Source organism: Trachypithecus francoisi, unplaced genomic scaffold (genome assembly GCF_009764315.1).
Source record: "Trachypithecus francoisi isolate TF-2019V2 unplaced genomic scaffold, Tfra_2.0 Lachesis_group3, whole genome shotgun sequence".
Taxonomy (NCBI): domain Eukaryota; kingdom Metazoa; phylum Chordata; class Mammalia; order Primates; family Cercopithecidae; genus Trachypithecus; species Trachypithecus francoisi.
This window is the reverse complement of record NW_022681468.1, coordinates 60,090,576-60,103,388: the sequence shown is the minus strand read 5'-3', so window position 1 is coordinate 60,103,388 and position 12,813 is coordinate 60,090,576. Positions and strand designations below refer to the sequence as shown.

The following is a 12,813-nucleotide window of genomic DNA, read 5'->3' as shown; positions in this document are numbered from 1 at the left end:
GTAAAAAAAAATCCTCCATTTCTCTTCTTCCTTGCCTTCTTTTGGGCTATCTGATTTTCTGGTATTTTAATTTATGTTTGAATTTATTTCTTTGTATAGTTTTTTTTAGAAGTTGCTCTAGGGATGCCATTAAATATACTTAACTTCAACAGTCTACTTAGAATCAATATTTTACTGCTTCAAGTGAAATGTTACTATTTTTATTTTAGCAGATCATCAACCTGGTTGTATCCCAAGCTATATGTTGAGTCTACTATCATTGTTGTTTCAATGTCAGTTTCCTTTTTCAAAGCTCTGCAGTGCTGCTAGGATCTATCCTAGTGTGTGGGACACTGAGTAGCTAGCCTAGAAACTGCGTGTGGTCTACTGCTTAGTTCAGTTCTCAGTCTTTTATATGCTCTTTAGGACCATGTCCACATATGTACAACTCCTGGGTGGCATAGAAGTTCATAAACAACTTTATGGGGTTGCTTTTCCTAGTTCCTTTCTCTCCGTGATTTCCAGTTCCCTGGAGTTTTCCTTGTCAGTTCTCTGGCCAGAAAGCTTGGGCTTCATTACTCTGCTCTGCTGTATGCTTCACACAACTGAATTTTTCTCCAGTACCAAGCAACAGACAGCAGAAAGAGAACAGAAGCAACAGGTCCTTGCCCCGCGGGCATGTTTTGAGACAACCATTCCTAATTGTAGAAGAGGTTCTCATCTCTCAGAGTTTTAGATATATCTCAGCCCCAGCTGATGCTGTGATTGTAGCAGGATTACATGGAGTTAAGAGAATAAGTCAAACAAAAAACAAAAAACAAAAAAAACTGGGGATTTCCTCCACTGTTTCTGAGTGTCAGAAGTCCCCCTTTCTGCTCCTCAACCCAGAACTGGAGAGCTCCTCTTTAAGCCCTCCTTGTTACGCTTCAATGCCCACTTCTAGGTTTCTAGTATCCTCGAGTCTCACTTGTAGGGCACCAAACAAAATACTAGAAACTCACTGCTAAGTTGGTGGTACTTAAAATTCCAATCTACAATTGACCTGCTATTATTTACTTTTCTAAGTCAACAAAAAGCTGCTCCATACATTCTGTTCTAGGGTTTTTTTTTTGTTTTTTTTTTTTTTGAGACGGAGTTTCGCTCTTGTTGCCCAGGCTGGAGTGCAATGGCACAATCTCGGCTCACTGCAACCTCTGCCTCCTGGGTTCAAGAGATTCTCCTGCCTCAGCCTCTGGAGTAGCTGGGATTACAGGCACGCACCCCATGCCCGGCTAATTTTTGTATTTTTAGTAGAGACAGCATTTCACCATGGGGGCCCAGCTGATCTTGAACTCCTGACCTCAGGTGATCCACCCACCTCAGCCTTCCAAAGTGCTGGGATTACAGGCGTGAGCTACCGCGCCAGCCTCTGTCTAGGTTTTATAGCTGCAGAGAAGAAATAGAGGGGAGTGTACTTATTCCACCTTACTGGGAACTGGAATCTCTACAGTTCAGGCATTGTAAAATCTCCTGAGATGATCTGAATATACAGCAAAGGTTGAGAAGCTTTATTATAAGGAAATGATAAGGGATATAGCTGGAAAGGATAATCAAGACTATAATACAGATTGCTCTCAATGAAAGGCAGAAGAATCTTGATACAATCTGAAGATTAGTAAGAATGCAATGCAAGTTTTTGATCAGAACCACAACAATGTATAAAGAATAACCTGGAGACGTATAAAAAACGTTACAGAGGCAAAAAGAAGAAACTACAAATGAGACTACTTCCATAGTTCAGGCAAAAGGCATCAAAGACCTAAAAGGGTAGCGTCAAGAAAACAAGGTGCAGATAGAATGACTCTGTGGAATAGCTTTTTGGCAACTAATTGAATTTTTTTAAAAAATCAATAATGACAAAGAGTTTAAATGTAGTTGATGGAAAGAATTACATTTCCAGAAAAAGAAATGTTCGCAAAGTAGGCAAGCAGGGGAAAATAAGTTTGCTTTTGACATATTACATCAGACCCATAGGTGAGGTTTATATAGTAATGCCCAGCAGACAAAGGGAAATACAAATCTAAATATAAGAATTCAGGGCCAGAGATACAGACTGGGGACTCATTACACAAAAAAGAAAGTTAGAGTTTTGTGAGGACAAAAAATCACTGAGGGGGATACTATAGCAAGAAAGCAGACAAGAAAAATAATTTTGGGAAGTAAGAGGAAGATTGCCTTTTCTGCCTGAAATTAAGACAGAGATGGAATACTTAGAAAATTTAAAAAGGAAGAGTACAGTTTCACAGAGATGCCCTAGGAAGAATCTTTCTAAAGGCAGATATGAAATGAATTATAATTGTTCTAAGTTTGGGGAGTACACAAGGCAGTAGAACACTAGATGTGGTCTAGTTCTGTGTTCTTCTTGCCTTTATCAATCACATCTTCCTTTCTTTTCACTAGATCACTTCCATCATCATACCATCATACTCTGGCAACAGCCATCTTACAAACAAATAAGTAAGTAAGCAACCAAACATCTTCCTTTATCTTCACATTCTCTTCTATTATCTCTGTGGTTTCTTATTCCCCATCACTGCCGAATTTCTTGTGTTGTCTACACCTAGGCTGTCTCTTTACCCTTCCATTCACTTTTAACCACTCAACTATGATTTGGTTTCCAATACTACTAGATCACTGAAACTTAAATCTATGTAGCCATATCCAATTCTTAACATACCTGATTTATCAGCAGCAATAGGCACAACAAATCACTCCCACACTTTTGAAAGACTCTCACTATTGGTCTCTGCAATATGACTTAGTCCTGGGTTCTTCCCCCTTACTGGCCTACTCCTCTTCCTCCTTTAAATACTTTTCTCAGAGCTCAGGACTATGCCCTTATTCTCTTCACACCATCTCCTTATGTTTTCTCATCATTTCAGTCTACTGGATTCAAATACCATCTCTATGCTTACCGAAGTTATACTGTAGCCTAGATCTCACTGAAACCTGCCTTTTTTTTTTTTTTTTTTTTTTTTTTTTTTTTTGAGACGGAGTCTCGCTCTATCGCCCGGGCTGGAGTGCAGTGGCCGATCTCAGCTCACTGCAAGCTCCGCCTCCCGGGTTGACGCCATTCTCCTGCCTCAGCCTCCCGAGTAGCTGGGACTACAGGCGCCCGCCACCTCGCCCGGCTAGTTTTTTGTATTTTTTTAGTAGAGACGGGGTTTCACCGTGTTCGCCAGGATGGTCTCGATCTCCTGACCTCGTGATCCGCCCGTCTCGGCCTCCCAAAGTGCTGGGATTACAGGCTTGAGCCACCGCGCCCGGCCGAAACCTGCCTCTTAACAGACAATCCACATAGAACTGTCTAAAAAGAAACTCAATTCCCAATCTCAACTTATTCTTTCCTCAAATATTTCCCACACTGCCATCTACCAAGTTATTTAGGTCAGGTGCCACATAATTGATAGGATTTGTATTTGATATTGTACAAATATTGCTAGATTTAATCCGATTTTCTCCATTTTTTCAGTTCCCATATCAGTGCAGACCACAATGGACTACAACAACCCCACAATTAATGCCTTGTCTACTTCCCCAAAGGCATCTTCTCAAACTATATCATGCCACCCTTAAATGTCTTTTTATTACACCTAAAAACAAAACTCCTAATCATGACCCAGAAGGTTATGCCCAATATAGTCACAGCCTCTCTCTGCTCACACCTCAAGCCATTCCCCTACAACTCATTATGCTCTAATAACAGTAGTCTTATTTTAGTTCCTCCTATATCAACATATTCCTAGCATTAGGACTTGTGTTTAGGTTGTCTCTGTTCCTGGAATGCTGTTTCTCTAGTTCTTTATATGGTTGACATCATTTCATCTTTTGATCTCTATTTAAGTGGCATCAACCAAAAGGGAGCTTTCCTGATCACTTTCGTTTGTTTCCTTCACAGAATGTATCACAATTAATTATTTTTATTTACTGGCTTACTTTTGTATTATCTGTCTTTCCTACTAAATTGCTCCTTGAGGAAAATAACCTTGTCTATTTTATTTCTGTATCTCCAAACATTCCAAACTAACTAGCATATAGGAGGCACCTAAATAAGTAAGTGTTTAATGAAGGAATGAAAGAGCAGGTTCTTAACTGAGCTTTTCTTGAACTTCTGTTCTAAGTATAAAACCTTGGAAAAAAATTATCAATTTGAAACTCTATTTTATTCCCTACAAAGGAAAAAGACTACATCAAGTAACCTACAAATTTGAATTCAGCTTTAAGGTTTTATAACAATAAAGTTAATTATAAAACATTTGTTAGGCTGGGTATGGTGGCTTATGCCTCTAATCCCAGCACTTTGGGAAGCCAAGGTGGATGGATCATTAAGTCAGGAGTTCAAGACCAGCCTGACCAACATTTTAAAAATGTAAAAATTAGCCAGGCGTGGTGGCGTGCGCCTGTAGTCCCAGCTACTCAGAAGGCTGAGGCAGGAGAATCGCTTGAACCCGGGAGGAAGAGGTTGTAGTAACCGAGATTGCGCCACTGTGCTCCAGACTGGGCGACAGAGCAAGATTCAAAACAAAACAAAACAAAATAAAACAACAAATTTCTTAAAATATGAAGCTACGTGAGAGAGTACCATTTGGCTATCTTGAAATATTACATGGGAATGAAAAGAAGGTCACTTTTACTTTCCTCATACTTAGGCTTTCCTCATAATTTCCTCATATTAGAGATGACCACAAAATACCACTAGAAGTTATCTGTATTCTATCTCCATTCCCTGTACAAATTGTAATTTCTCCCAATTTTTTTGATGACATCTTCCATGTTAACCCCTTATTGCTATTTTTATGTCTTTAACTGTCTTGTGGCTGCTCTGTAGATATTTCAGAATGAAATCTAACTACTTACCAATGAAGTTTCTGTAACTCCTTCTCATTCCATTCCTTATCCTGAATTAAAACAGGTAAACATTCTAAGGAATGCCTATTTGTCTTATCAGATCCTACTGCCTCAGTAATTGGAAACTCTTTCCTAACACCAGACTTCTGAAGAGTTTCTTTGACGGAAGGTCTAGCTTTCTTTTGTTTGATATAAAATTCATATTCACTTTCTTCAGTTTCAGGTTCCAAAATCACTGGAATATTACTTGTGTTTCTTGTGCTCTTTCTCAGGTGAACTACTGCTTCTTTGGTGTTTCCTGCTTTGGTTTTCTTAACTTCAGCTTTCCTTTTAATTTCCTTTTCTGTTTCACTTTCTTCACTTGACAAATCTGGTGAGGACTGATGCTTATAAAATGACATAGCTACCTGATTTTCTATTTTCTTCAATTTTGGTAATAGTCTGGTATTTTTCTTAAAGTCAGAGGTGAGCATTTGTTCCTTTTCAAGGTTACATATTTTTATTTTCTGGTTGACAGTAAGTAAGTCACGTTCATTGCAATCTTCCTTGTTTTCACTTTTATGACCTTCAAATGTATTTTCTAAAGTTCCCGTGGACTTGCTGATGGGACTTTCTTTTTGACACTCTGGTATTACAAAATCTGTTACTGCTTTAATGGTGCCAGAGGACAGATTATACCTCATGCATCTTTGCTCTATCACTTTTCTAGATTTAAGTGGTGTTACTAAAATATAAGCTTTCTTCTGATTGATGGCCATGTATTTTCTTTCTTCATCTGAGAAAAACTGTTCCCTTGAGGTTAGAATATCAATGGATACATCCAATTCTTCAGTTGTCTCTTTAATTTCATAAGACAAAACCAAAGACCAAAATCTCAAATTAGTTATAAACAAATATAAGCACAGAATATATATTTTCACAGAGAAAAGACACTATTTTTATATACAAGCTACACTGTATAACCTCCTGTCATTCTGATCTTTCTGAAGCCCAGGTCTATTCAGACCACTGCCCCTTCAACTGTAAACATATACTATTGTTTATACAAACCTGACAGTGACTTCTCACAGTCTTTTAGTAGACATATAAATAAGCTCCTTTGCCTGGCCTTCCACATAGTTCCAATCTCTCACTGCTGTCAAAATCTCCACTATATTCCATGTTCAGAACCACAAAAATTGCAATTTCTCAGATTTTCTTGGTTCTCTACTTTCATTAATGTTGTCCACTCTGCTTTGAAAATGTTCTTCCTTCATCTATAAACAAAATCACTACCTGCTTTGATTTTATTCTCTAACCCACCTAGTGTACAAACTTGTACACATTCCCTATACTGAATGAAAGCTCTTCTTCAAGTTTCCAGAATACTTTAAAATAATGCCATGTTTGACAGTGAAGACATGTATTATAACTGCACACTTGTCTTTCAATCAGACTGGAAAAATTAATTAATAGTTAGAACTTTATCTGTATGGTTTGATTTTTTTTTGCCAGAGTTAGTACAGAGCCTTTCACATATACAGTAGGCAATAAGTAAATACTTGTTAAAGCCCTGGAGGTAAAATATTCAGAAGATATAAGAAAACCGGTAGAGTCACTGAAACCTTACTAAGTATACATTATATGAGCTCTGCTAGTTAGGAGGACATGGAACTTCCTCTGCATGGTTCCACTTTTATCGCCAATGGTGGTCATAGAAACACACTCAAAATGAATCCCCCCAAACACCATGAAGTACAAAACAAGCAAAACAGAACAACCTGAGAATCTTATATTATACCTTGTCATTAAAGAAAGCAAATTAAAATGAGAACAATTCACCAATTCAAAACCTAAGTAATGAGAAGTCAAATTAACTGCAACTATCGAACTGTAATTAGAAATACATACAAACTGCAAATCATCCCATTGTCATAGAAACATATTACAACAACCTCCACATATTATTGTTTACAAGATGACTGACAAAATGAGACTGATAGATAATACTGAATGCTGGGGAGAAAAGAAGCCTCTAAATTACAATCCATGGAAAAAGGTACTAATCAAAATAATTTAGAAAGTGTCTACAAGATTTTCCACTGGCATCATATATCTTCAAATTATGAGAAAAGTATTTTCTTCTAACTTCTCATATAAATCCAATTCAAATATACAATTGGGAATTTGAAAATTTTCAACATTCTAATTTTGAACAATATTTCCATTCAGAGTATTTGTTAATTTTAATAAATTATTTAATAAATATCCAGCTATCTTGGATACTTTAACCAAGTATGAACTCGGAAGTATAAAGCAGCACTGCTTTCCTATCTTCTTCAAACAAATAAATGTTCTTCACTTTCACTTCTTTTCACTTATAAGAGGAAATAAAACAGAAAAAATGCTATAAAACGAATGGATTTAGCTCAACATGAAACTGTAAACTTGCCAATGTTTAGAGGAAAGGCTGTAAATTATGGCATGCAGGATTCCAATTAAATCACTCTGAAAATCCACACTTAAAACTAAATTATTGTAGTAAATTCATAAAAGGCTCTTTACACATTCCTGTAAGCGTATTTTAAATGATACATAATTTTGTGATCTAAACAAATATTTTAGTACCCAGATTAAAGAAGGCAAACCTGTAAGTATAGGTGGTTTTTAAAAGGGCTATTTTATTATGAGAATCATCTTATGTAAAAATAACAAAACCAAACATTTAAAACCATTAATTTGCCATTTTACATGAGGAAATTTACAAGATCACTTTTATCATATTAAAAACATTTCAAATAGTAGCTTTCTGCTTACCATTAAAAAAACCATTAAAGATATATTACCTTGCTTCTGACCTTTTATTATCCTTTCATTTGTTCTTTCACCAATTTTTAGTTTCTTTGAAGACATTTTATATTCTTTTTTTCCAATTAATTCCTTCAAAACAAAAAGATACCTAGGTTTTATTTTAAAACTACTACCTAAACATGATCTGAAGCATTTTCATAGTATGCATCGAGCATACAAATTTCTAGGTACTTACAGTTCCACAAATTTCATTAGTGGACACAGTCAGAAATCCACTTGCCAGACCTTGAGCGCTACAAGCAACATCTGGGTATCCATTATCTTACATATTTTCTATATTAATTTAATACTTTGTGGTTTTTCAAATGCTTTTAAAAATATGCTTTATTTAAGCTTTACTCTAAAAGCTAAAACTTTTATTGTTGCCTGCATTTTTTCATTGAGAGACAGGGAAAATAAATATCAAGACATTCAGTCCCCAAATTAATGAAAAGCTGATACTTGAAAAACAGAATTCATGGCCTGGCGTGGTGGCTCACGCCTATAATCCCAGCACTTTGGGAGGCTGAGGTGGGTGAATCACAAGGTTGGGAGTTTGAGACCACCCTGGCCAATATGGTAAAATCCCGTTTCTACTAAAAATACAAAAATTACCCAGGCGTGGTGGCGCACGCCTGTAGTCCCAGCTACTTGGGAAGCTGAGGCAGGAGAATCACTCGAACCCAGGAGGTGGAGGTTGAGGCAGGAGAATCACTTGAACCCAGGAGGCGGAGGGTGCGATATGCCAAGATCACGCCACTGCACTCCAGCCTGGGCAACAGAGGGAGACTCCATCTCAAAAGAAAAAAAAAAACAGAATTCATATCCCTGATATGGTCGCAAACCTTTTCAGTAGTAAATCACCCCTCTAAATATCAGCTTGTACTATACAGTGTACAATAAAGCCTTACCTGATTAGATAAGTCATCTCCTCCATTTTGAATAGTATTATTTATTTGGTCATCTGGGAACCTTGATGTTGGTTTATTTTGGCAATTATTGTGGCACATGTTTAATTCTGTAGCTCCTGGCGACTCACTGTGCTTATTACTCTTCAGTTCTATGAGTACAAAGATGGAGATTTCAGTAAATGGTTATATAAAAGGGAAGCTGCTTTTCTACATGAAGAATTAACTTTGAGGCTAGGTGTGGTGCTCACGCCTGTAATCCCAGCACTCTGGGAGGCCAAGGGAGGAGGACTGCTTGAGCCCAGGAGTTCAAGACTAGCCTAGACAAAATAGTGATATACTGATTCCACAAAAAATAAAAGGTTGGCGCATGCCTATGGTCCCAGATACTTGGGAGCCTGAGGCGGGAGGATCGCTTGGGCCAGGGAGGTCGAAGCTGCAGTGAGCCGTGATTGTGCCACTGTACTCCAGCCTGGGTGACAGAGCAACGCCCTGTCTCAGAAATAATAATGATAATCTGTCTAATCCCTCTGTCATAAATATTTGTTATAATTTGACTAGGATATAAAGCAATTTTATTTGGACAGAATCACTCTGTATAGGGCTATATTTTGTTCAAATCACTTTTTTTGCTTCAAAAAAAATTTTAAAAAGCCTAGACAGCCATATTATTCATGACCATCTGTTCTGGATCTTCTTAGTCACATCTAAAGACAAAATAGTAAGGTTAATCCATTTTGTAAATAAAAATTCCTGTTGATCCTAACTGTACATCAACTAAATAGAAAGCTAATAACTGTTCCTCTATTTCTTCATGTATGTAGTTAACGTAAGTTAATGTTTCAACTAGTTTGTGTACTCCAATGCATAACTAAATTTCTGTAATTAAAATTTTGAGCAAAACTAAAGTATACAGTATATAATATATGCTCAACAGTTACTAAGCTGGAATTCTAGGTAAGTTAAAACAGATTCATAAAAAGTATAAAAACATTTTTGTTATTCTTCTAGAAGCTATACTTTAAAGGTGTACTGATTAGTCCTTGCTCCTGAAAATATTACCATATAATGAAGGAGGCTTCTATTATGATAGGTCATTTATCATATACTCTGGTAAGTGTAGTAACAGAGATAGAGTGCTTTAAGAGTAATAATATGATACAGAAGTACTTTTTAGGCAAATCATTAAAACACATATATAAAATTACATTATCTTAAATTAACACAGGTTGGTACCTTTACATAACGTTAGCTGTGGTTTTGTTTTTTTCACGCAAAGTGCAATGATAATAATAAAATTAATAACAGCCCCAACCAACTACCACTCAAAATAACTTATGTGATATGTAGTGTCTAACAGTTTCATTAAACAAAGATTTAATGAATCACACTAGAAAAATGATATAATCCTAACAGAATACATTAATATTTGCCCCTAAACTAAGATCGCTGGGGGTTGGAGGGGCGGGAATCATGCCTTATTCATCTCTAAGTTCCTAAAACTTAACAGACCAAGGTTTATGGAAAGCACTTTAAAAATGTTGACACCAGGTGCTATGTTCATGTCTACAATCTCAGCACTTCGGGAAGCCAAGGTGGGAGGACTGCTTGAGGCCAGGAGTAGGAGACCAGCCTGGGCAACATAGTAGAACTCCATCTCTACAAGAAATAAAAAACAAACCAAGTGCAGTACTATATGCCGAGAGTCCCAGCTACTCTGGAGGCTGAGGTGGGAGGATCACTTGAACCAAAGAGGTCAAGGCTGCAGTGAGCCATGATTGCACCACTGTATTTCAGCCTGGGAGACAGAGCAAGACACTGTCTCCAAAAAAAAAAAAAAAAAAAAAAAAAAAAAATTGCTGAGTGATTTTCCTATGGACACAGCTGATAAGCTGGTATGTAAAATAGTTATCAAACTTTAGTCTTTTAAATTTTTATTCATTTCTCTTGCCACTAGCTTTCTTAAATACTTTACTGATAATATTCGCAATTAAGATCAAATCCCTAATAAGTGCTGGCTCTAAGTGAAATGGGGCACAGGAAGAGACAAGAACCAAGACTAAAGACTAACAAATGATTAAAAGTGAGATATACTGTTAAGGATTCTCATTTTAGGAGTAAAAAAGTAGAGAGCAGGTACTAAAGCCCCAAGGTTCCAGCATACTCAAGATGCTCAAGCAATATGCCTAATTTAGGGAAAATAGGATGACTTTTGATAAAAAGAGGAAGGGTTCAGAAGGAACTAGGGCAATGGTAAGTGACTTTTTGCTAGCTCTGGGGAAGCAGCCATCTGCATATTTAATTTATTCCTTTCTCTGCATTAGAAAGGATAAGCAAAGTTTCAAGGGTGGAAGTTCAAATGGGGGTTGAGGAGTGGTTAGAATAGGATACAGGTACATTTATATCCAGTATGGTGCTATGTTTTTGGCAGGATTCCTGAACTCTTTTTCAAGTTTTGGAAGTTCTGTAAAGCTCTTAGTTACAAGGTTAAGGCAAAATCAGCAGAAACGTTTACAACATATTTTAGTAACTTTTACTCTTCTATATTGTTTAGAAACAGCTGTAAGTTAATGTGCATCATTTTTACACAGGTGAAGCAGATTATAATGATGGCAAACAGCTGATACAAAACAGTTCTGCTCTGGCAAGTTGGTTTCCTTATTAAAAAAGAGAAAAAAAAAACCAGTTCTGCAATCTATCCTTATAGCAATAGTCATTCAAGAAAACCATTTTCTTGAATTCCATTTCCTCCATGAAAGGAAACAGATTTTGCCTATTTGGAGCAATGAAATTTAGTACAAAAATAATATATGTCTTTATAACAGGTTTGCAGTAGGTTGGCAGCTTAAATACTTTGGGTCAAGGAAATTAAAAGAACAATCATCTTTCATTAATATGTTTACCAGTGTTCTTTGGTATTCTGATTAATAAAAAGGTAATTATTATTATTATTTTTTGAGACAGTGTCTCACTCTGATGCCCAAACTGGAGTCTAGTAGCACAAACACGGTTCATTGCAGCCTCAACCATCTGAGCTCAAGCGATCCTCCCACTTTAGCCTCTCTAGAAGATGGGAACACAGGCATGTGCTACCATGTGTGGCTAATTTTTTTGACTTTTAGTAGAGACAGGGTCTTGTCATGTTATCCAGGGTGATCTCGAACTCCTGAGCTCAAGCGATTCTTGCACTTCAGTCTCCCAAAATGCTGGGATTACAGGCATAAGTTATTGGGCCCAGCCAAAGGTGAACTTTGATGAAGCAAGCTGAATACTGACCACGATTAATTTGTATTATAGTTACTTCTCACTTAGTAGTGAAGAAGCAGGAATGTGGGGGCGGTATAAGTCAAACAACACAATACTATACACATTATAAACCATAAATAATTTAGACCATGTAAGAACTTACCACTCCCAGCACTTTGGGAGGCCGAGACGGGCGGATCATGAGGTCAGGAGATCGAGACCCTCCTGGCTAATACAGTGAAACCCCGTCTCTACTAAAAATACAAAAACTAGCCGGGCGAGGTGGCGGGCGCCTGTAGTCCCAGCTACTCGGGAGGCTGAGGCAGGAGAATGGCGTAAACCCGGGAGGCGGAGCTTGCAGTGAGCTGAGATCCGGCCACTGCACTCCAGCCTGGGCGACAGAGCAAGACTCCGCCTCAAAAAAAAAAAAAAAAAAAAAAAGAACTTACCACTGTACCAACAGAGAAGTAAAGACAAAACATACCAAGTGATCACAATCAAAATCATGAGTGGTGGTGGCTCTTTGAACGGTATCTGTTTGGTTTTCTCGTGCATCATTTTTCATTGATTTTCTTATGTCATGAACAGATCTTCCCATTTTCTGTTTTCGTTTCATCTTCTCCCTGTTCTTTTCACCAGCCCTAAAAACAATTATATTATTTTTCCTTAATACTGATTCTCAAAAAAACAAAACAAAATCTTCATAAACAAATAAAAACCCTTCCCATAAAGCTCTTTCCACCCAGGCAGGGTATCTTTAATCTTACATTATTAATCCTTCATGGCTTCCACTCCCTTCCTTCACAAAGAACTGAGGTGTAACATCTTAAGTCAAAGGACTCAAATATGATCTGCAAACTGCTTCCCACTATATGCTCTTAAAATTCCTACTTAAACTGATATTACAGGACAACTGCCAGTTGCCTGTTTTTGTCAATGAAGTTTATTAAAACACTGCCATGCT

The 12,813-nt window shown here is 37.2% G+C and overlaps 1 protein-coding gene across 2 annotated transcripts in view; it reads right to left on the bottom strand.

Moving 5' to 3' along the window:
• Positions 1–12,813, bottom strand: part of MIS18BP1 (MIS18 binding protein 1) — a 63,943-nt gene that overhangs the window by 25,289 nt on the left and 25,841 nt on the right. Inside the window, exons 8-11 of one of the 2 annotated variants that reach the window (XM_033188139.1) lie at positions 12,334–12,490; positions 8,607–8,756; positions 7,692–7,785; positions 4,876–5,704 (exon numbers count right to left, since the gene is read on the bottom strand). In XM_033188139.1, coding sequence (XP_033044030.1) covers positions 4,876–5,704; positions 7,692–7,785; positions 8,607–8,756; positions 12,334–12,490 — 1,230 coding nt within the window. The remainder of the gene's footprint in view (positions 1–4,875; positions 5,705–7,691; positions 7,786–8,606; positions 8,757–12,333; positions 12,491–12,813) is intronic. The other variant, XM_033188140.1, reaches the window with a different exon arrangement.